This window comes from Barbus barbus (genome assembly GCF_936440315.1).
Source record: "Barbus barbus genome assembly, chromosome: 3".
Taxonomy (NCBI): Eukaryota; Metazoa; Chordata; class Actinopteri; order Cypriniformes; family Cyprinidae; genus Barbus; species Barbus barbus.
In genome coordinates, this window is record NC_136731.1 from 649,530 (window position 1) to 673,457 (window position 23,928).

Here is a 23,928-nt window from a genome sequence, read left to right on the forward strand (position 1 = left end):
CAATGCAGCCTGAGCCGGAAAGAGAATTGATTAGTTCTTCTATGTCGAGTCTCGGGTTTGAGTCGTTCGTTCATCACGTGACAGCCCCATACGCTTAACCAATGCAGCCTGAGCCGGAAAGAGAATTGATTAGTTCTTCTATATCGAGTCTCGGGTTTGAGTCGTTCATTCATCACGTGACAGTCCCATACGCTTAACCAATGCAGCCTGAGCCGGAAAGAGAATTGATTAGTTCTTCTATATCGAGTCTCGGGTTTGAGTCGTTCGTTCATCACGTGACAGCCCCATACGCTTAACCAATGCAGCCTGAGCCGGAAAGAGAATTGATTAGTTCTTGATCGAGTCTCGGGTTTGAGTCGTTCGTTCATCACGTGACAGTCCCATACGCTTAACCAATGCAGCCTGAGCCGGAAAGAGAATTGATTAGTTCGTCTATATCGAGTCTCGGGTTTGAGTCGTTCGTTTATCACGTGACAGCCCCATACGCTTAACCAATGCAGCCTGAGCCGGAAAGAGAATTGATTAGTTCTTCTATATCGAGTCTCGGGTTTGAGTCGTTCGTTCATCACGTGACAGCCCCATACGCTTAACCAATGCAGCCTGAGCCGGAAAGAGAATTGATTAGTTCTTCTATGTCGAGTCTCGGGTTTGAGTCGTTCGTTCATCACGTGACAGTCCCATACGCTTAACCAATGCAGCCTGAGCCGGAAAGAGAATTGATTAGTTCGTCTATATCGAGTCTCGGGTTTGAGTCGTTCGTTCATCACGTGACAGCCCCATACGCTTAACCAATGCAGCCTGAGCCGGAAAGAGAATTGATTAGTTCTTCTATATCGAGTCTCGGGTTTGAGTCGTTCGTTCATCACGTGACAGCCCCATACGCTTAACCAATGCAGCCTGAGCCGGAAAGAGAATTGATTAGTTCTTCTATATCGAGTCTCGGGTTTGAGTCGTTCGTTCATCACGTGACAGCCCCATACGCTTAACCAATGCAGCCTGAGCCGGAAAGAGAATTGATTAGTTCTTCTATATCGAGTCTCGGGTTTGAGTCGTTCGTTCATCACGTGACAGCCCCATACGCTTAACCAATGCAGCCTGAGCCGGAAAGAGAATTGATTAGTTCTTCTATATCGAGTCTCGGGTTTGAGTCGTTCGTTCATCACGTGACAGCCCCATACGCTTAACCAATGCAGCCTGAGCCGGAAAGAGAATTGATTAGTTCGTCTATATCGAGTCTCGGGTTTGAGTCGTTCGTTCATCACGTGACAGTCCCATACGCTTAACCAATGCAGCCTGAGCCGGAAAGAGAATTGATTAGTTCGTCTATATCGAGTCTCGGGTTTGAGTCGTTCGTTCATCACGTGACAGCCCCATACGCTTAACCAATGCAGCCTGAGCCGGAAAGAGAATTGATTAGTTCTTGTATATCGAGTCTCGGGTTTGAGTCGTTCGTTCATCACGTGACAGTCCCATACGCTTAACCAATGCAGCCTGAGCCGGAAAGAGAATTGATTAGTTCGTCTATATCGAGTCTCGGGTTTGAGTCGTTCGTTTATCACGTGACAGCCCCATACGCTTAACCAATGCAGCCTGAGCCGGAAAGAGAATTGATTAGTTCTTCTATATCGAGTCTCGGGTTTGAGTCGTTCGTTCATCACGTGACAGCCCCATACGCTTAACCAATGCAGCCTGAGCCGGAAAGAGAATTGATTAGTTCTTCTATGTCGAGTCTCGGGTTTGAGTCGTTCGTTCATCACGTGACAGTCCCATACGCTTAACCAATGCAGCCTGAGCCGGAAAGAGAATTGATTAGTTCGTCTATATCGAGTCTCGGGTTTGAGTCGTTCGTTCATCACGTGACAGCCCCATACGCTTAACCAATGCAGCCTGAGCCGGAAAGAGAATTGATTAGTTCTTCTATATCGAGTCTCGGGTTTGAGTCGTTCGTTCATCACGTGACAGCCCCATACGCTTAACCAATGCAGCCTGAGCCGGAAAGAGAATTGATTAGTTCTTCTATATCGAGTCTCGGGTTTGAGTCGTTCGTTCATCACGTGACAGCCCCATACGCTTAACCAATGCAGCCTGAGCCGGAAAGAGAATTGATTAGTTCTTCTATATCGAGTCTCGGGTTTGAGTCGTTCGTTCATCACGTGACAGCCCCATACGCTTAACCAATGCAGCCTGAGCCGGAAAGAGAATTGATTAGTTCTTCTATATCGAGTCTCGGGTTTGAGTCGTTCGTTCATCACGTGACAGCCCCATACGCTTAACCAATGCAGCCTGAGCCGGAAAGAGAATTGATTAGTTCTTCTATATCGAGTCTCGGGTTTGAGTCGTTCGTTCATCACGTGACAGCCCCATACGCTTAACCAATGCAGCCTGAGCCGGAAAGAGAATTGATTAGTTCGTCTATATCGAGTCTCGGGTTTGAGTCGTTCGTTCATCACGTGACAGTCCCATACGCTTAACCAATGCAGCCTGAGCCGGAAAGAGAATTGATTAGTTCGTCTATATCGAGTCTCGGGTTTGAGTCGTTCGTTCATCACGTGACAGTCCCATACACTTAACCAATGCAGCCTGAGCCGGAAAGAGAATTGATTAGTTCGTCTATATCGAGTCTCGGGTTTGAGTCGTGCGTTCATCACGTGACAGCCCCATACGCTTAACCAATGCAGCCTGAGCCGGAAAGAGAATTGATTAGTTCATCTCTCGAGTCTCGGGTTTGAGTCGTGCGTTCATCACGTGACAGCCCCATACGCTTAACCAATGCAGCCTGAGCCGGAAAGAGAATTGATTAGTTCTTCTATATCGAGTCTCGGGTTTGAGTCGTTCGTTCATCACGTGACAGCCCCATACGCTTAACCAATGCAGCCTGAGCCGGAAAGAGAATTGATTAGTTCGTCTATATCGAGTCTCGGGTTTGAGTCGTTCGTTCATCACGTGACAGTCCCATACACTTAACCAATGCAGCCTGAGCCGGAAAGAGAATTGATTAGTTCGTCTATATCGAGTCTCGGGTTTGAGTCGTTCGTTCATCACGTGACAGCCCCATACGCTTAACCAATGCAGCCTGAGCCGGAAAGAGAATTGATTAGTTCTTCTATATCGAGTCTCGGGTTTGAGTCGTTCGTTCATCACGTGACAGTCCCATACACTTAACCAATGCAGCCTGAGCCGGAAAGAGAATTGATTAGTTCTTCTATATCGAGTCTCGGGTTTGAGTCGTTCGTTCATCACGTGACAGCCCCATACGCTTAACCAATGCAGCCTGAGCCGGAAAGAGAATTGATTAGTTCTTGTATATCGAGTCTCGGGTTTGAGTCGTGCGTTCATCACGTGACAGTCCCATACACTTAACCAATGCAGCCTGAGCCGGAAAGAGAATTGATTAGTTCTTCTATATCGAGTCTCGGGTTTGAGTCGTTCGTTCATCACGTGACAGCCCCATACACTTAACCAATGCAGCCTGAGCCGGAAAGAGAATTGATTAGTTCGTCTATATCGAGTCTCGGGTTTGAGTCGTTCGTTCTTTTGTCACGTGACCACTTGCCGGATCAGTACATATCAAATAGGCTACCATAAAGTAAAACTGTATTTTTTTGTATGTTGGATCATATTTAAGAATTATCATAAAATTATCAAAATATGTGTAATAAGCATTTTCCTAGAAATAAAAATGTTCATTTTTTTTTAATGCAAACATGCCTTAAAGCATGGTCTAAAATATAGCCACAGTGTTATTTTAAAGCTTATTTATTTTTTATTTATTTAAAAAAGGCCTAGCTTGTTGTGCAGTATTTTGTTTTAGTTTTTTAAGGTTCTGTGGCTTTAGTATATTTTAATTTTCTTGTATTTTTTATTTAAATAATTTAAATTCATTTTGGAATAGTTATCCTCTTTGCTATAGCTTTTTCTGGCACAAAAATAAACAATAAAAAACAATTCAGGAGTGTGTACCGAGTGTTAATGTCTAAAGTGTCATATGTTACAAAAGTATAGTAAGTAACACTATAGTCCAATCTAAAGGGTTAACTCAAAAGACATAAATACAACAAGGTATTGTATTTTATGAAGATTAGACTAAAAAAATAAAAATAAAAACAAAGCATAACAAGTCAAGTCTGCTTTATTGTCAATTCTTCCACATGTACAGTACATAGCAGAGAACTGAAATTGCGTTACTCTCAGACCCTTGGTGCATACAGTTAACATTAAACAGTTACAGTTACTGACAGTAGACGTTCAAATACAGATAAATACAGTTTAAACATATGTACATACAACTATACAAATGAGGACGTTTGTAGAAAAATAAAGAAAGAGATAAAGTGGCATAAGGCACATGGCAGAATAGATAGAGTGCAAACCAGTTAAATAAAACAAAACTAAATGTGCAGGTATATGTGTAGTGCAAGAAGAGGTTAACCAACTCGTTATTATCTTTTTTTACCACATGGTGTTATGGAAAAGAACCATGTGACAGAAATTAAAAGCAATAATTTGAGACCAGAAAAGCATCACATAACTGTAAGAGTAAATAATAATACTAATAATTCTAATAATAATAATAATGACTATGCACCCGTTTGTAAGGAAGGTTGTAAATTAACTAATTTCTCTGTCCAAAACTGTCACGTCACGTGACAAAAGAACGAACGACTCAAACCCGAGACTCGATATAGAAGAACTAATCAATTCTCTTTCCGGCTCAGGCTGCATTGGTTAAGCGTACGGGGCTGTCACGTGATGAATGAACGACTCAAACCCGAGACTCGATATAGACGAACTAATCAATTCTCTTTCCGGCTCAGGCTGCATTGGTTAAGCGTATGGGGCTGTCACGTGATGAACGAACGACTCAAACCCGAGACTCGATATACAAGAACTAATCAATTCTCTTTCCGGCTCAGGCTGCATTGGTTAAGCGTATGGGGCTGTCACGTGATGAACGAACGACTCAAACCCGAGACTCGATATAGAAGAACTAATCAATTCTCTTTCCGGCTCAGGCTGCATTGGTTAAGCGTATGGGGCTGTCACATGATGAACGAACGACTCAAACCCGAGACTCGAGAGATGAACTAATCAATTCTCTTTCCGGCTCAGGCTGCATTGGTTAAGTGTATGGGGCTGTCACGTGATGAACGAACGACTCAAACCCGAGACTCGATATACAAGAACTAATCAATTCTCTTTCCGGCTCAGGCTGCATTGGTTAAGCGTATGGGGCTGTCACGTGATGAACGAACGACTCAAACCCGAGACTCGATATAGACGAACTAATCAATTCTCTTTCCGGCTCAGGATGCATTGGTTAAGCGTATGGGGCTGTCACGTGATGAACGAACGACTCAAACCCGAGACTCGATATACAAGAACTAATCAATTCTCTTTCCGGCTCAGGCTGCATTGGTTAAGCGTATGGGGCTGTCACGTGATGAACGAACGACTCAAACCCGAGACTCGATATACAAGAACTAATCAATTCTCTTTCCGGCTCAGGCTGCATTGGTTAAGCGTATGGGGCTGTCACGTGATGAACGAACGACTCAAACCCGAGACTCGATATAGACGAACTAATCAATTCTCTTTCCGGCTCAGACTGCATTGGTTAAGCGTATGGGGCTGTCACGTGATGAACGAACGTCTCAAACCCGAGACTCGATATAGACGAACTAATCAATTCTCTTTCCGGCTCAGGCTGCATTGGTTAAGCGTATGGGGCTGTCACGTGATGAACGAACGACTCAAACCCGAGACTCGAGAGATGAACTAATCAATTCTCTTTCCGGCTCAGGCTGCATTGGTTAAGCGTATGGGGCTGTCACGTGATGAACGCACGACTCAAACCCGAGACTCGACATAGAAGAACTAATCAATTATCTTTCCGGCTCAGGCTGCATTGGTTAAGCGTATGGGGCTGTCACGTGATGAACGAACGACTCAAACCCGAGACTCGATCAAGAACTAATCAATTCTCTTTCCGGCTCAGGCTGCATTGGTTAAGCGTATGGGGCTGTCACGTGATGAACGAACGACTCAAACCCGAGACTCGAGAGATGAACTAATCAATTCTCTTTCCGGCTCAGGCTGCATTGGTTAAGCGTATGGGGCTGTCACGTGATGAACGAACGACTCAAACCTGAGACTCGAGAGATGAACTAATCAATTCTCTTTCCGGCTCAGACTGCATTGGTTAAGCGTATGGGGCTGTCACGTGATGAACGAACGACTCAAACCCGAGACTCGAGAGATGAACTAATCAATTCTCTTTCCGGCTCAGGCTGCATTGGTTAAGTGTATGGGGCTGTCACGTGATGAACGAACGACTCAAACCCGAGACTCGATATAGAAGAACTAATCAATTATCTTTCCGGCTCAGGCTGCATTGGTTAAGTGTATGGGGCTGTCACGTGATGAACGAACGACTCAAACCCGAGACTCGATATAGAAGAACTAATCAATTCTCTTTCCGGCTCAGGCTGCATTGGTTAAGTGTATGGGGCTGTCACGTGATGAACGAACGACTCAAACCCGAGACTCGATATAGAAGAACTAATCAATTCTCTTTCCGGCTCAGGCTGCATTGGTTAAGCGTATGGGACTGTCACGTGATGAACGAACGACTCAAACCCGAGACTCGATATAGAAGAACTAATCAATTCTCTTTCCGGCTCAGGCTGCATTGGTTAAGCGTATGGGACTGTCACGTGATGAACGAACGACTCAAACCCGAGACTCGATATAGAAGAACTAATCAATTATCTTTCCGGCTCAGGCTGCATTGGTTAAGTGTATGGGGCTGTCACGTGATGAACGAACGACTCAAACCCGAGACTCGATATAGAAGAACTAATCAATTCTCTTTCCGGCTCAGGCTGCATTGGTTAAGTGTATGGGGCTGTCACGTGATGAACGAACGACTCAAACCCGAGACTCGATATAGAAGAACTAATCAATTCTCTTTCCGGCTCAGGCTGCATTGGTTAAGCGTATGGGACTGTCACGTGATGAACGAACGACTCAAACCCGAGACTCGATATAGACGAACTAATCAATTCTCTTTCCGGCTCAGGCTGCATTGGTTAAGCGTATGGGGCTGTCACGTGATGAACGCACGACTCAAACCCGAGACTCGATATACAAGAACTAATCAATTATCTTTCCGGCTCAGGCTGCATTGGTTAAGCGTATGGGACTGTCACGTGATGAACGCACGACTCAAACCCGAGACTCGATATAGACGAACTAATCAATTCTCTTTCCGGCTCAGGCTGCATTGGTTAAGCGTATGGGACTGTCACGTGATGAACGAACGACTCAAACCTGAGACTCGATATAGACGAACTAATCAATTCTCTTTCCGGCTCAGGCTGCATTGGTTAAGCGTATGGGGCTGTCACGTGATGAACGCACGACTCAAACCCGAGACTCGATATACAAGAACTAATCAATTCTCTTTCCGGCTCAGGCTGCATTGGTTAAGCGTATGGGGCTGTCACGTGATGAACGAACGACTCAAACCCGAGACTCGATATAGAAGAACTAATAAATTCTCTTTCCGGCTCAGACTGCATTGGTTAAGCGTATGGGACTGTCACGTGATGAACGAACGACTCAAACCCGAGACTCGATATAGAAGAACTAATCAATTCTCTTTCCGGCTCAGGCTGCATTGGTTAAGCGTATGGGGCTGTCACGTGATGAACGCACGACTCAAACCCGAGACTCGATATACAAGAACTAATCAATTATCTTTCCGGCTCAGGCTGCATTGGTTAAGCGTATGGGACTGTCACGTGATGAACGAACGACTCAAACCCGAGACTCGATATAGAAGAACTAATCAATTCTCTTTCCGGCTCAGGCTGCTTTGGTTAAGCGTATGGGGCTGTCACGTGATGAACGAACGACTCAAACCCGAGACTCGATATAGAAGAACTAATCAATTCTCTTTCCGGCTCAGGCTGCATTGGTTAAGCGTATGGGACTGTCACGTGATGAACGAACGACTCAAACCCGAGACTCGACATAGACGAACTAATCAATTCTCTTTCCGGCTCAGGCTGCATTGGTTAAGCGTATGGGGCTGTCACGTGATGAACGAACGACTCAAACCCGAGACTCGATATAGATGAACTAATCAATTCTCTTTCCGGCTCAGGCTGCATTGGTTAAGCGTATGGGGCTGTCACGTGATGAACGAACGACTCAAACCCGAGACTCGACATAGACGAACTAATCAATTCTCTTTCCGGCTCAGGCTGCATTGGTTAAGCGTATGGGACTGTCACGTGATGAACGAACGACTCAAACCCGAGACTCGATATAGAAGAACTAATCAATTCTCATTCCGGCTCAGGCTGCATTGGTTAAGCGTATGGGACTGTCACGTGATGAACGAACGACTCAAACCCGAGACTCGAGAGATGAACTAATCAATTCTCTTTCCGGCTCAGGCTGCATTGGTTAAGCGTATGGGGCTGTCACGTGATGAACGAACGACTCAAACCCGAGACTCGATATAGAAGAACTAATCAATTCTCTTTCCGGCTCAGGCTGCATTGGTTAAGCGTATGGGGCTGTCACGTGATGAACGAACGACTCAAACCTGAGACTCGATATAGAAGAACTAATCAATTCTCTTTCCGGCTCAGGCTGCATTGGTTAAGCGTATGGGGCTGTCACGTGATGAACGAACGACTCAAACCCGAGACTCGATATAGAAGAACTAATCAATTCTCTTTCCGGCTCAGGCTGCATTGGTTAAGCGTATGGGACTGTCACGTGATGAACGAACGACTCAAACCCGAGACTCGATATAGAAGAACTAATCAATTCTCTTTCCGGCTCAGGCTGCATTGGTTAAGCGTATGGGGCTGTCACGTGATGAACGAACGACTCAAACCTGAGACTCGATATAGAAGAACTAATCAATTCTCTTTCCGGCTCAGGCTGCATTGGTTAAGCGTATGGGGCTGTCACGTGATGAACGCACGACTCAAACCCGAGACTCGATATACAAGAACTAATCAATTATCTTTCCGGCTCAGGCTGCATTGGTTAAGCGTATGGGACTGTCACGTGATGAACGCACGACTCAAACCCGAGACTCGATATACAAGAACTAATCAATTATCTTTCCGGCTCAGGCTGCATTGGTTAAGCGTATGGGACTGTCACGTGATGAACGAACGACTCAAACCCGAGACTCGATATAGAAGAACTAATCAATTCTCTTTCCGGCTCAGGCTGCTTTGGTTAAGCGTATGGGGCTGTCACGTGATGAACGAACGACTCAAACCCGAGACTCGACATAGACGAACTAATCAATTCTCTTTCCGGCTCAGGCTGCATTGGTTAAGTGTATGGGGCTGTCACGTGATGAACGAACGACTCAAACCCGAGACTCGATCAAGAACTAATCAATTCTCTTTCCGGCTCAGGCTGCATTGGTTAAGCGTATGGGGCTGTCACGTGATGAACGAACGACTCAAACCTGAGACTCGATATAGAAGAACTAATCAATTATCTTTCCGGCTCAGGCTGCATTGGTTAAGTGTATGGGGCTGTCACGTGATGAACGAACGACTCAAACCCGAGACTCGATATAGAAGAACTAATCAATTCTCTTTCCGGCTCAGGCTGCATTGGTTAAGTGTATGGGGCTGTCACATGATGAACGAACGACTCAAACCCGAGACTCGAGAGATGAACTAATCAATTCTCTTTCTGGCTCACGCTGCATTGGTTAAGTGTATGGGACTGTCACGTGATGAACGAACGACTCAAACCCGAGACTCGAGAGATGAACTAATCAATTCTCTTTCCGGCTCAGGCTGCATTGGTTAAGCGTATGGGGCTGTCACGTGAAGAACGAACGACTCAAACCCGAGACTCGATATAGAAGAACTAATCAATTCTCTTTCCGGCTCAGGCTGCATTGGTTAAGCGTATGGGACTGTCACGTGATGAACGCACGACTCAAACCCGAGACTCGATATACAAGAACTAATCAATTCTCTTTCCGGCTCAGGCTGCATTGGTTAAGTGTATGGGGCTGTCACGTGATGAACGAACGACTCAAACCCGAGACTCGATATAGAAGAACTAATCAATTCTCTTTCTGGCTCACGCTGCATTGGTTAAGTGTATGGGGCTGTCACGTGATGAACGAACGACTCAAACCCGAGACTCGAGAGATGAACTAATCAATTCTCTTTCCGGCTCAGGCTGCATTGGTTAAGCGTATGGGGCTGTCACGTGAAGAACGAACGACTCAAACCCGAGACTCGATATAGAAGAACTAATCAATTCTCTTTCCGGCTCAGGCTGCATTGGTTAAGCGTATGGGACTGTCACGTGATGAACGCACGACTCAAACCCGAGACTCGATATACAAGAACTAATCAATTCTCTTTCCGGCTCAGGCTGCATTGGTTAAGTGTATGGGGCTGTCACGTGATGAACGAACGACTCAAACCCGAGACTCGATATAGAAGAACTAATCAATTATCTTTCCGGCTCAGGCTGCATTGGTTAAGTGTATGGGGCTGTCACGTGATGAACGAACGACTCAAACCCGAGACTCGATATAGAAGAACTAATCAATTCTCTTTCCGGCTCAGGCTGCATTGGTTAAGCGTATGGGACTGTCACGTGATGAACGAACGACTCAAACCCGAGACTCGATCAAGAACTAATCAATTCTCTTTCCGGCTCAGGCTGCATTGGTTAAGCGTATGGGGCTGTCACGTGATGAACGAACGACTCAAACCTGAGACTCGATATAGAAGAACTAATCAATTCTCTTTCCGGCTCAGGCTGCATTGGTTAAGTGTATGGGGCTGTCACGTGATGAACGAACGACTCAAACCCGAGACTCGATATAGAAGAACTAATCAATTCTCTTTCCGGCTCAGGCTGCATTGGTTAAGCGTATGGGACTGTCACGTGATGAACGAACGACTCAAACCCGAGACTCGATCAAGAACTAATCAATTCTCTTTCCGGCTCAGGCTGCATTGGTTAAGCGTATGGGGCTGTCACGTGATGAACGAACGACTCAAACCTGAGACTCGATATAGAAGAACTAATCAATTCTCTTTCCGGCTCAGGCTGCATTGGTTAAGCGTATGGGGCTGTCACGTGATGAACGAACGACTCAAACCCGAGACTCGATCAAGAACTAATCAATTCTCTTTCCGGCTCACGCTGCATTGGTTAAGCGTATGGGGCTGTCACGTGATGAACGAACGACTCAAACCTGAGACTCGATATAGAAGAACTAATCAATTCTCTTTCCGGCTCAGGCTGCATTGGTTAAGCGTACGGGGCTGTCACGTGATGAACGAACGACTCAAACCCGAACACTTGTCAGATAAGAGGTGGTGCGCTAATCATAGACTAAAGACCCAGGTAAACAATTAAGTAATATTTTCTGTTTCTTATAGCATAGTTTTGTATTGTTTGTAGTGTGATAAACGTTTGCATAAGTAGTAGATGTGTTTGGAAATTAACACGTAACATTTGAATTATATTTTGCTAAAATGAACGAAATGAACGAAATGACTCGAAAAAAGATTCGTTCATTTTGCTGAACAAGACTCAAAGGTCCGAGTCGGTAAAATGATCCGAACTTCCCATCACTATAAGGCGCCAGGCTCGACAACAGTGGAGCAAACGCGGAAAGAGCGAGTGTGTCCGAGAGAGAGACAGTGCGCGCGAGAGATATGTATACTCATATGTGATAAGGGTATAGTGAAGCAGTGTTGCGGTGTTCCTGCACAATTGTACTGTTTTGAAAATACAGTTGCGGGAAACATTACAGAGCCATGGGTTGGGTTTTTTGGGCTACTTTTATAATGTGCCGCGGCCGCCCAAAGTGTATGTGTACATATGTGATCCCAAAAGGAAGTTATTAACACTCGATGGTGGTTTAAAGTGAGTTCTGAGTAAAAGTGCACTAATAATCTCATAAATTGTCTTATGTAGCATGATGCTAATGTTAGCTCTAATGCACCTGCAGAACAGGTCCAATTCTTCTTCATAATGCATTTTATCATAATACTTCATGTAAGGTCGCATGAAGTATTATATAATGCAACAAAATGCAACAAAAATGTTTTGTTGCATTTATTTAGAAATACTTTTGATAATAGTTGGGTAAATGTGTACTGGGATTGAAGCGATGTGGCTTTGTAAACGTTTTATGGCCAGTATAAAGGCTGATAATGGCTGAATAAAAACGAAAGAATAATAAGGATTATGTCTCGTTCCTGGCGGAGGTGTGAACGGTTCTGTTTCCTTAAACTGGTTTGTCATGCATTCCTTTATTTCAACGCATTTGCAGGTAAATCAGCAGATGCTGACACACACATATTCTAATAAAAACAGTATTTCTCGGTAAGACTGACTCGCACATGGGTTTTTTGGAAATGTATTGAACATCTCGTTATTGAGCCTGAACAATGTAGTTTATTTGCCTGCTAATCATAAAAACGTTTCAAGGTCAAACTGTATTTAAATGAATATCTTAGACATATTGCATACCTTAAGCGGAGCCTTTGCCAAAATAAATGCAGCTTCTTCTGAAAGCGTCTGGAGCCGGAGATGCTTCATGAAGCCAATCACAGCGCCGCATACGGTCACGTGACAGCCTCAGCACTTCTCACTAACACTATTCATTTCCTTCTGCCAGCACGAGATTTAGAAACGAACAACAAAAAAAGAGTTGTCATCATTTTGGTAAGTAGCTATATATTTACTGAAACCATGGCTATTTATGTTTTTCAGTCAAATGATTAATAAATGAAGTAAATAACTGAACCCTATCACCAGTTTACAACTGTTGATAAATCCATCTATTTGTGATGGGGTTGTGGTTTTCACTCAGAATGGCCACTGCTCCTCATGTAGTGTAGGAGAGGAGACCATATATTCAGACTGAGGGACATAACTTTAAACTTTCTTTTTTATATCAAATATCTGCCTTTTTTTTTTTTTTAGAAAAATAGCAGGCATCAAATTTGAAATGAGCTCATTTTGTGCATAAAATTGTACAATTTCTCAGTTTAAACATTTACGATGTTATCTATGTTCTATTGTGAATAAAATATTGGCTCATCATGTGATTTCAACTTCTTATAGTTTTCCAATCCTTTTGATCTTTTATTTAAAAAAATCACAAAAATCATTATCATTAGGAATGTTTTTCTCTAATACACATTGGCCACAATAACGGCTCCCTTTGATTCAATACTTTTTGAAACCTCCATTTGTCAGTTTAACAGCTCTAGATTGTCTCCTATAATGCCTGATGAGTTTAGAGAACACCTGACAAGAGATCAGAGACCATTCCTTCATCCAGAATCACTCCAGATCCTTCAGATTCACAGCTTCTTCTCTTCAGTTCACCTCTCTCATCTTCTACAGGGTTCAGGTCAGAGGACTGGAATGGCCAGCAGAAGCTTGGTTTTGTGCTCAGTCACCCATTTTTGTATTGTTTTTGAGGTTTGTGTTTGGATTATTGTACGGTTGGAAGATCCAAACATGGCCCATTATAAGATTTCTGATAGAATCAGTCACTTATTGATTTTTTATCTGTTGGTATTTGATAGAATCCATGATGCCATGTGTCTGAACAAGATGTCCAGGACCTCCAGCAGAAATATAGGCCCACAACATCACAAATACAGCAGTATATTTCATTGTACACATGGGGTACTTTTTATCCCTGTGTTCACCAAACCCATCTTGAGTGTTTGCTGATAAAAAGCTCATTGTTTAGTTTCATCTGACCCATTTGAAGTTCCAGTCGTGTCTGATAACTGAATATGCTGGAGATTGTTTTTGGATGAGCTAGGAGAATTTTTCTTGAAATCCTCCCAAACAACATGTGGTGATGTAGGGGCTGTTTGACAATTTTTTTTAAGGTTTTCTGACCCCGAGACTCAAGTATTTTCTGCAATTCTCCAGCTGTGATCCTTGGAGAGTCTTTAGCCACTCAAACTCTCCTCCTCACCGTGCATTAGGACGATATAGACACATGTCCTCTTCCAGGCAGATTCATAACATTTTCTGTTGATTGGAAATTCCTAATTATTGCCCTGATGGTGGAAATGGGGATTTTCACTGCTCTAGCTCTTTTCTTAAAGCCACTTCACTAATTTGTGAAGCTCAATTATCTTTTGCTGCACATCAGAAATATATTCTTTGTTTTTTTCTCATTGTGATGGCTGATTAAGGGAATTTGGGTTTTGTTTTCCCTCTTATTTATATTTCTGTGAAACCGGAAGCCATGGCTGGATAATTTCAAGAATTTCTTGGGGTGCCAATAATTGTGTCCAACGTGTATTTGAGAAAAACATTTATCTCATAGTGACCCCCCCCCCCCCATTTTAAATTCGTATTCTCCAATGAAAGGCTAGATTTTTGTGAATTTTTAAAATAAAAGATCAAAAGGATTAACAATGCAGATTAATTTCACAGCCGCCTTTGATCATATTTACCAAGGGTGCCAATATTTTTGGCCATGACTGTGTATATGTATATATATATATATATATATTAGGGCTATCAACGTTAACACGTTAACGCATGCGATTAATCTACAAATCTTAACACATTAATTTTTCTAACGCAAATTAATCGTTTGATAAGTTTGACCCCAACTTCTTGCCGTCATCGCTGCGCGGAAGGTATCTATCATTCATTTGTAATCTATCATTGCCTGCGTCCCAATGTGCACACTATCCATCCTAAATTCTAAGTGATATTAGTAATTTTCAATGCTATTTAGGGCAGATAGGGTGGATAAGTTGACAAAAGTGAAGCAAACGCGGAGAGTGAGAGCGAGTGTGTCTGAGAGATAGAGAGAGTATACTCGTATGTGATAAGGGTACAGCCAACCAGTGTTGTGGTTTTCCCGCACAATTGGAAAAATTACAGAGCCGTGGGTTGCGATTTTTAAAAAAAAAAATTTTTTGTGCTACTTTTATAATGTACCACGGCCGCCCAAAGTGTACACATGTGATCGCAAAAGGAAATTATTACAAACACTCGATGGTGGTTTAAAGTGAGTTCTGAGTAAATGTGTACTAATAATAATCTCATAAATTGTCTTATGTAGCATGATGCTAATGTTAGCTCTAATGCACCTGCTCTAATGTCTAATTCGTCTTCATAATGCATTTTATATAATACTTCATGTAAGGTCGCAAGAAAATGTTTTGTTGCGTTTATTTAGAAATACTTTTGATAATAGTTGGGTAATGTCTCATTATGTCTCATACCCAGCGGAGGTGTGAAAGGTTCTGTTTCCTTTAACTAGTGTCATGCATTTCTTTATTTCAACAGATTTACAGATAAATCCTACTAATTTAAATTTGCCATTAATCATGATTAATCACAGTCCATGACTGTGATTAACACGATTACAAATTTTAATCGATTGACAAAGGCAAAAATCGCAGCAATAAAAAGCATTTTTGCAGCATGAATAAATAAATGAATTAGTTATTTAAACATCGCTTACACAGTTTCTTTCGGTAACCGAAAGAAACCGAAAAAAGGTTAACCGAAAAAATATTCATGGGTCATGAAGATTTTGTGACACTTAATTCATTAGGCATTGACTGTACATGGAGTGTGTAAAACACATTAGCTTTCTAAGAAATACCATGTTTAAAAGCTGACGTTTTGAGAAAAAAAGGCACAACATCACGCTGGAAGTTTCAGTAGCATTATTAATTGTTTTACTCAATGAATTGCACACATCTTGTGTTTTGCTAGTTTTTCCCTTCGAACACTGAAATAAACTGCAGTTTTGTCTGCGAGTTTGAACTGATGGAGGACTGAAACGTGTCTGCTGATGATTGTGTTTTCAGTTGTACTTTTCCAGCTTCAGTTTTTTCCCAGCCTGATCTCGAGCCTGATGTATTTTTCATGCTATATTTTTCATCTCTTTGGTCTTCTGGGTGTTGAGTGCAAGGTTGTTGTTGGCACACCACGTTGCTAGATGTTGCCAGACTTAAACGTAGAGGTGACCGTGCCTTCTCTGTAATTGGTCCTTGTCTCTGGAATGACCTGCCAGTGGAAATTCGAATGGCCCCGAGTTTGACCATTTTTAAGTCTCTTTTAAAAACCCATCTGTTTTCTTTGGCTTATTAGGTTTATATTTCTGCTTATTATAATTTTTCTGGTAGTGTTTTATTCGGGTTCTTTGTTTTAATCTGTTTGTTTGTTTTAATTACTTTTATGATGCTGTATCTTTTGTGAAGCACTTTGGTCAGTCATGTTAAAATTAAAATGTATTACCCAAATTGATTAGATATATTTAACATGTCCAAGCAAAAACTGTAGCAAACTGATCATTTAAATGCTGTTTTTCCTAAATGCATTTAGACTTAGGGGTAGGACACTTGGGATTGCATTTTCATCGTGAGACCGCGGGATAATTGTAGCAAAATGCAGTGAGAATTTCAAAATGCATTCTGAGCCAAAGGTGCAGCAAAAGGGTAGCAAAACGGTGATTTAAATGTAAAATGTAAACGGTGATTTTATTTTTCTTAAATGCATTGACATTTACATATATGACGTTTCAATTGCATTTCCATTAAATACCCCACGATGAATATAGCTTAAGTCATTGTGGATTTGAAAATGCATTCCGAGCCAGGCACGCCCCCTAGCTGACAATCATTACATCAAGGCAGGGCTCGGCAACATGACGCACGATAGGTCAATATTAAGACAAGAAACTAAAGTAAAAGAATAAAAGGATGTAATGAGACTACGTTGTTTTCCTTCTCATTATGGCACGTGGGCCAGAGCACGCTCAAAGAGCAGCATGCGGTGGCAAAAGTGAAGCACAAAGGGCGTAAGAGAGAGCGAGAGTTTGATGGATGTCCTGAGTTTTTAAACTCGGCTTTCAGACCGTCCCATCTAGATGTCTTGACCAATTAGATACTGTCCTTGCTTGGGGTATTGCTTTGTTTCTCCACCCCACTAATAAATCAACTTGTTATCTGTTCAGTCAGAGGTCCGAACTTTAAAGGCTCTTGCAAAGTATACCTTTTGAGCATGATTTCTATAACAAGACTATGATGCATTTGACAAAGAATTGATTGGAAGAAACATTTAAAGCATGAATTTTCAAACTCATACATACCAAACATGCATTTGAATCCTTCAGCTATTCAGTAATGATTAAAAAGACATACATATTATTTGATTAAAACATGATATGTGGGTTACAAACATACTATGGGGTTCTGCATAAAAATGTCCTTTTAGGATGATTTTATGGGCATATGAAAAAGAAAGTCTTTGTGTAGTTCTATGGAGAACGAAGACATGTTCTTTAGACAAAGGAATGTTGGTTTGGTCTGTCTTCTATGTGTGGAGACACATAGAAGAGAGAGTCTGTAGCTCGTGATTTTCTATCACAGGTTTACATGTGAACATCAGTCTTGATTCCTTGCCCCAAATTTGACAGTCTCCTTCTTGAATTGGAATTATCAATAAGTGTTCGTTTGTCTCAGTGTTGCAAGCTGTTTTGTGAAAGAGGTTTGCTGGTTAGGCTTTCTTCAGACTAGCTGGTGCTAGGATCTGGACAGATTTATGACATCCTGTTTCTTGGAGCCTCTCTGAATTCCAGCTCCTCAGGTTTCAATGTTCTGATCGCCTCTTCACTTTGTCTGATTCAGTCTCTGATATCTTACACTGTTAATAACTGTGTTTGTGTGTGTGTTTGGACACTTCAGTCTCAAACATTATTTTAGGGAAAGTGATAATTAGGGCCAAGTGCTATAGGTCATTAAGAAAGCGTGAGGAACCACACCAGCTTGAGGTAAATACATTCAGGATTTAGCTAATGATTATTTATAATGCATTACTTGTCTCAATATCAATATCAAATGTAGTGATAACGTCTAGCAGTACAATAATGTACAGTATTTGAAAAATAATGTGTTTTTTTAACATTAAAGCATCTCAACATATTCTGTTAAACCAAATACACAAAATAATGATCTTTAAAAAAAGCATCATATGACCCCTTTAACTATATGGCTCTGCGTTATCGTCCGGGCAGAACTATTGTTCCAGCCACCAAAAACAGATTCACAAATAACCTGCCTGATTTATCTCAACTGCTCTGTGTACCCATAAATACGCATGAACTAGACGAAATGACTAGCAACATGGGCACTATCTTCTCTAATACATTAGAAGCTGTTGCCCCCCTCAAATTGAAACAGGTTAGAGAAAAACGTACTGCGCCATGGTACAACAGTTATACCCATTCTCTCAAGAAAGAAACTCGTATTCTTGAGCGCAAATGGAGAAAAACTAACTTGGAAGTTTTTAGAATTGCGTGGAAAAACAGTATGTCCAGCTATAGACAGGCTCTAAAAGCTGCCAGGGCAGAGCATATCCACAAACTCATAGATAATAACCAAAACAATCCAAGGTTCTTATTTAGCACAGTGTCTAGATCAACAAATAAACAGACACCGCCCGATCTAAATATTCCCCCACAGTTTAATAGTCATGACTTTATGAATTTCTTTACTGATAAAATAGATAACATCAGAAATACAATATCAAATGTAGATTCTACTGCGTCTAGTATTTCAGCTTCATTCATCGCACCCAAAGAAAAACTGCAGTGCTTTACAACTATAGGACAGGAAGAGCTAAATAAACTTATCAGTGCATCTAAACCAACAACGTGTTTATTAGATCCTGTACCCACTAAACTACTGAAAGAGTTGTTACCTGTAGCAGAAGAACCGCTTCTCAATATTATTAACTCATCGTTAGCCTTAGGTCACGTCCCAAAACCATTCAAGCTGGCGGTTATTAAGCCTCTTATTAAGAAACCACAACTAGATTCTAATGAACTGGCAAATTACAGACACATTTCAAATCTTCCATTTATGTCTAAAATTTTAGAAAAAGTTGTGTCTGCTCAATTGTGCTCCTTCTTGCAAAACAATTATCTCTATGAAGAATTTCAGTCAGGTTTCAGGCCTCACCATAGCACAGAAACTGCACTTGTTAAAATTACAAATGACTTGCTTCTTGCTTCAGATCAAGGCTGCATCTCATTGCTAGTATTACTTGATCTTAGTGCTGCGTTCGACACTATAGACCATGACACACTCATAGATCGATTATAAAACTATACTGGTATTCAAGGGCAGGCTTTAAGATGGTTTAGATCCTACCTGTCCGATCGCTACCACTTTGTTCATTTAAATGGAGAGTCATCTCAATTATCACCAGTAAAGTATGGAGTACCACAAGGATCTGTCCTAGGTCCTCTGCTATTTTCAATTTACATGTTGCCCCTTGGAAATATTATTAGAAAATACGGGATTAGTTTTCATTGTTATGCTGATGATACTCAACTATATATCTCAACAAAACCAGATGAAACTTCTCAACTATCTAAGCTAATAGATTGTGTAAAAAATGTAAAAGATTGGATGACCAATAATTTCCTCCTACTAAATTCAGATAAGACAGAGATATTACTTATTGGACCAAAAAACATTACACAGAATCTCTTGGATTACAATTTGCAACTAGACGGATGCACTGTCACATCCTCTAAAGTCAAAAATCTGGGTGTTATTTTAGACAGCAACTTGTCCTTTGAAAATCATATTTCCCATGTTACAAAAACAGCATTCTTCCATCTTAGAAACATTGCCAAGCTTCGAAACATGCTACCTGTTTCTGATGCAGAAAAGCTAGTTCATGCATTCATGACCTCTAGACTGGACTATTGTAATGCATTTTAGTGTAGAGAAGCTTCATTTAATGAAGAGGAACTGTTAGCTTAGTCACTACATTTTCCAAGTAGCTTGCCCAACACTTAAATTCAACATCAAATGATGAAAGAACTTCCACTGTTTCATGAGTCCATCATCTACTATCATGTTAATCTGAAGGTGTCAGGAGAAACATTTACTGTCCGATTAGGGCTTTTGAGTTGATCTGAATCTCTCAGTACAAGTGATACATGCATTATAAGACAACTGGACATAATATGAAACTCATAAGAAAACAGTGATATCATTTATATCATGAAGCAAAAAGATACAGAAGAATAAAACAATTTGACATTGTTCTTTGGGGAGGAACTCCATCTTTGAGTTGATCTGAATCTGCTGGTTTTGAAGATGAACTTCATTCACTGTGAAAACTTTAGATAATGTTTCTTTGTCATGTCACTTGTAATTTCTGGTTAGGACAGATTTATCCAGATGATATTGTATTGCTTGATGCATTATTGTGTCTCAGGACGCTCATCAGACCTGAAAGTGCTGGATCTGAAGATGATCTACTTAATGTGATAGTTATATGTATGCATGTGTAGACCAGATGAATTATTGAATCGCTTCCCACATGTAGTGCACTGATACGGTTTCTCTCCAGTGTGGATCCTCTCGTGTCTTCTCAGGTCTCCTGACTGACTGAATCTCTTGTCACAGTGTGAACACTTGTACGGTTTCTCTCCAGTGTGGATCATCTCATGCCGTTTTAAACACTTTGCTGAAGTAAAAGTCTTCTCACACTCAATGCATATGAACTCTCTCACAGCAGTATGTATTTTCTGATGTTCCTTCAAATTTTCTAGACGTGAAAAACTCTTTCCACACAAATGGCACGAATGTGGCTTCTCCTTTGAATGAACTGTCAGGTGCTTCTTCAGGTTTGAAGCCCTCGAAAATGTTTTGCCGCACTGATCACATGAGTACAGTTTTTCTTCAGTGTGGATGATCATGTGTGTCTTTAGGTTTGCTGAGTTTGTGAAGCTCTTCCCGCACTGATCACAAGAGTACGGTTTCTCTCCAGTATGAACTCTCATGTGAATATCAACACCACATTTGCGTGTGAAACTCTTTCCACACTGAGTGCAGGTGAAAGATTTCTTGGCTCCTCTTTTCTTTAAATCTTTCTGTTTGGTTTGAGAGCAACTCAAAGTTTTTTCTCCAGTTTTGACATGATTTTTCTCCTCAACTTCTCTCGAGTCTTCATTCTCGTCGTTTTCTTTAATCATCTCTAAAAATGAAAGTAAAAATTGTTTATTTTCAGTAACTCGTAAAAAGCAGAGAAGTGTGGACATAAAAATGAAACCTGATATCTTTTTTGAAGCACTTTGGTCAGTCTCGTGGCTGTTTTAAATGGGCTATATAAATAAAGTGAACTTGAACCTGAACGTGAACTTGATATAAAAGTGTAAAGTAGATCATTATTATACAAAGTTTTTTTTTCTAAATTATCCATCCCTGAATTTATTTTCCATGAATGAGGTACACTGATCTTCAAATGATTTTTAAAACATTATAGGCAGAAGTCCATGTTTCTATAGGAAGAACTATTAAATATGTTTGATCCACCACAAAAATGATCAGACATAATGTTATAGAAAAAAGTGCCCAGTTCATAGAAAGTGTCTCTTATGGCTGGTTTCCACCGAGCGGTACGGTTCACTACGGTACGCAATTACAGAATGTAGTTGTTTAAAACTCAAATCAGTGGTTTATTTATAAAGATAGCGCCTATTTGGAAAATTTGCTTCGCTGATTTCAGAGCTCCAGGCGATCAGCTCAGTGCTCATGTATCCCAGAGCAGCCTTAGCTCGGCTAGTCCTCCCAACATCTGCCGCTGGCTCTGATGACTCTGCAGTGATTAAACATCAGATACTATTCGTTTTGGGGATATTTAACAGGCATTCGTGATCTCATGAATCTATGATTTGTTCCTTATATTGTTCCTTATATTTGTTCCAGTCCATATTGTTTTGGCTGAACACAAAAGTATGTTTAATTTTACATGTGACCCTGGAGCACAAAACCAGTAGCACAGGTATATTTGTAGCAATAGACAACAATACATTGTATGGATCAAAATTATACATTTCTCTTTTATGACAAAAATCATTAGGATATTAAGTAAAGATCATGTTCTATGAAGATATTTAGTACATTTCCTACTGTAAATATATCAAAACTTCATTTTTGATTAGTAATATGCATTGCTAAGAACTTCATTTGAACAACTTTAAAGGAGATTTTCTCAATATTTAGATTTTTTTGCTGCCTCAGATTCCAGATTTTCAAATAGTTGTATCTCAGACAAATATTGTCCTAACATAACAAACCATACATCAATGGAAAGATTATTTATTCAGCTTTCAGATGTTGTAGAAATCTCAATCGAGATCAAAATATGTCATATTTGTGTCAAAGTAACATAACACAAAGTAGTGTGTCATAAATGCACATTCATTATTTTTAGAGAGAAAACAGGTACAAAATGTTTGAGATTACACTAATGCAAAAATAAAGTGAATCTGATGTGTCTCACAGTTCAACAGTTTTACGATTCAAAAAGCAATGAGTGAAAATTAAATACAAGTCTTCTCGTTGTCAGGTGGATTTAAGACTTATTTTTGACATTGAGGAATGTAAAACTATTTAAGGATCCGCAGGAACCCTGTTAAATCTCTGTTAACACCACAAACTCATTAAAGATGAATGAAGAAGAAACACCAACCTTCTGGTTCCTCCTGTTTTATTCTGCAGGGTTCTGGTTCTGGTTTTATCCTGCAGGGTTCTTGTTCTTGTTTTATTCTGCAGGGTTCTGGTTCCTCGTGATTTATTCTCCGGGGTTCTGGTTCTGGTTTTATTCTGCAGGGTTCTTGTTCTTGTTTTATTCTGCAGGGTTCTGGTTCTTGTTTTATTCTGCAGAGTTCTGGTCCTGGTTCTTGTTTTATTCTGCAGGGTTCTGGTTCTGGTTTTATTCTGTAGGGTTCTGGTTCTGGTTCTTGTTTTATTCTGCAGGTTTCTGGTTCTTGTTCTTGTTTTATTCTGTAGGGTTCTGGTTCTGGTTCTTGTTTTATTCTGCAGGGTTCTGGTTCTTGTTCTTGTTTTATTCTGCAGGGTTCTGGTTCTTGTTCTTGTTGTATTCTGCAGGGTTCTGGTTCTGGTTCCTCGTGTTTTATTCTCCAGGTTTCTGGTTCCTTGTGTTTTATTCTGCAGGGTTCTGGTTCTTGTTTTATTCTGCAGGGTTCTGGTTTTATTCTGTAGGGTTCTGGTTCTGGTTCTTGTTTTATTCTGCAGGGTTCTGGTTCTTGTTTTATTCTGTAGGGTTCTGGTTCTGGTTCTTGTTTTATTCTGCAGGGTTCTGGTTCTTGTTCTTGTTTTATTCTGCAGGGTTCTGGTTCTTGTTCTTGTTGTATTCTGCAGGGTTCTGGTTCTGGTTCCTCGTGTTTTATTCTCCAGGTTTCTGGTTCCTTGTGTTTTATTCTGCAGGGTTCTGGTTCTTGTTTTATTCTGCAGGGTTCTGGTTCTTGTTTTATTCTGCAGGGTTCTGGTTCTTGTTTTATTCTGCAGGGTTCTGGTTCTGGTTCTTGTTTTATTCTGCAGGGTTCTGGTTCCTCGTGTTTTATTCTCCAGGTTTCTGGTTCCTCGTGTTTTATTCTGCAGGGTTCTGGTTCTGGTTCTTGTTTTATTCTGCAGGGTTCTGGTTCTGGTTCTTGTTTTATTCTGCAGGGTTCTGGTTCTCTCTCCTCTTTAACAAACACCATCTTCTCAGTTCAGATGATACTCCTCCAGATATTCCTGCTTGCTTCAACACTTAGTCACGTCTGTGAAGATGAGAATATTGCAGGAAACGTTATTTACTGATCTGATGCAATGCTGTATCTTTCTATTTAGAAATAGGCTACATTTCAACAAACAGTTTGTAGCATCCCGAGATAACAACAGAGAGCTGGTGACACTAATCTTCTTCCTCTGGGGTTTACTGGTGTTTAACAAACAAACATGTGTTTTAGCGCCACCCGCTGGACTGGAGAGAAACGGAGAGAGGAGGGAAATAATACGAGATAAATACTTTGTGAGTGTA

The 23,928-nt window shown here is 41.1% G+C and overlaps 1 protein-coding gene across 1 annotated transcript; it reads right to left on the reverse strand.

Moving 5' to 3' along the window:
• Window positions 1-17,128: 17,128 nt before the first annotated feature.
• LOC306856416 (uncharacterized protein) lies at window positions 17,129-23,818 on the reverse strand. The gene is made up of 2 exons (XM_079395697.1): window positions 22,576-23,818; window positions 17,129-21,078 (listed from the first exon to the last, which is right to left on the reverse strand). Exons 1-2 carry the CDS (start codon window positions 23,606-23,608, stop codon window positions 20,357-20,359), a joined length of 1,755 nt encoding a protein of 584 aa, XP_079251823.1. The 5' UTR covers window positions 23,609-23,818; the 3' UTR covers window positions 17,129-20,356.
• Window positions 23,819-23,928: the final 110 nt, after the last annotated feature.

What these genes read in the sequence shown, in the direction of transcription:
- LOC306856416 (XM_079395697.1), bottom strand. Translation starts at nt 23,608, where the DNA reads ATGGTGTTTGTTAAAGAGGAGAGAGAACCAGAACCCTGCAGAATAAAA. An exon ending in AAAACAGGAGGAACCAGAAG is followed by an intron (nt 21,079 to 22,575) that starts GTTGGTGTTTCT and finishes TTTCATTTTTAG; the next exon opens with AGATGATTAAAGAAAACGAC.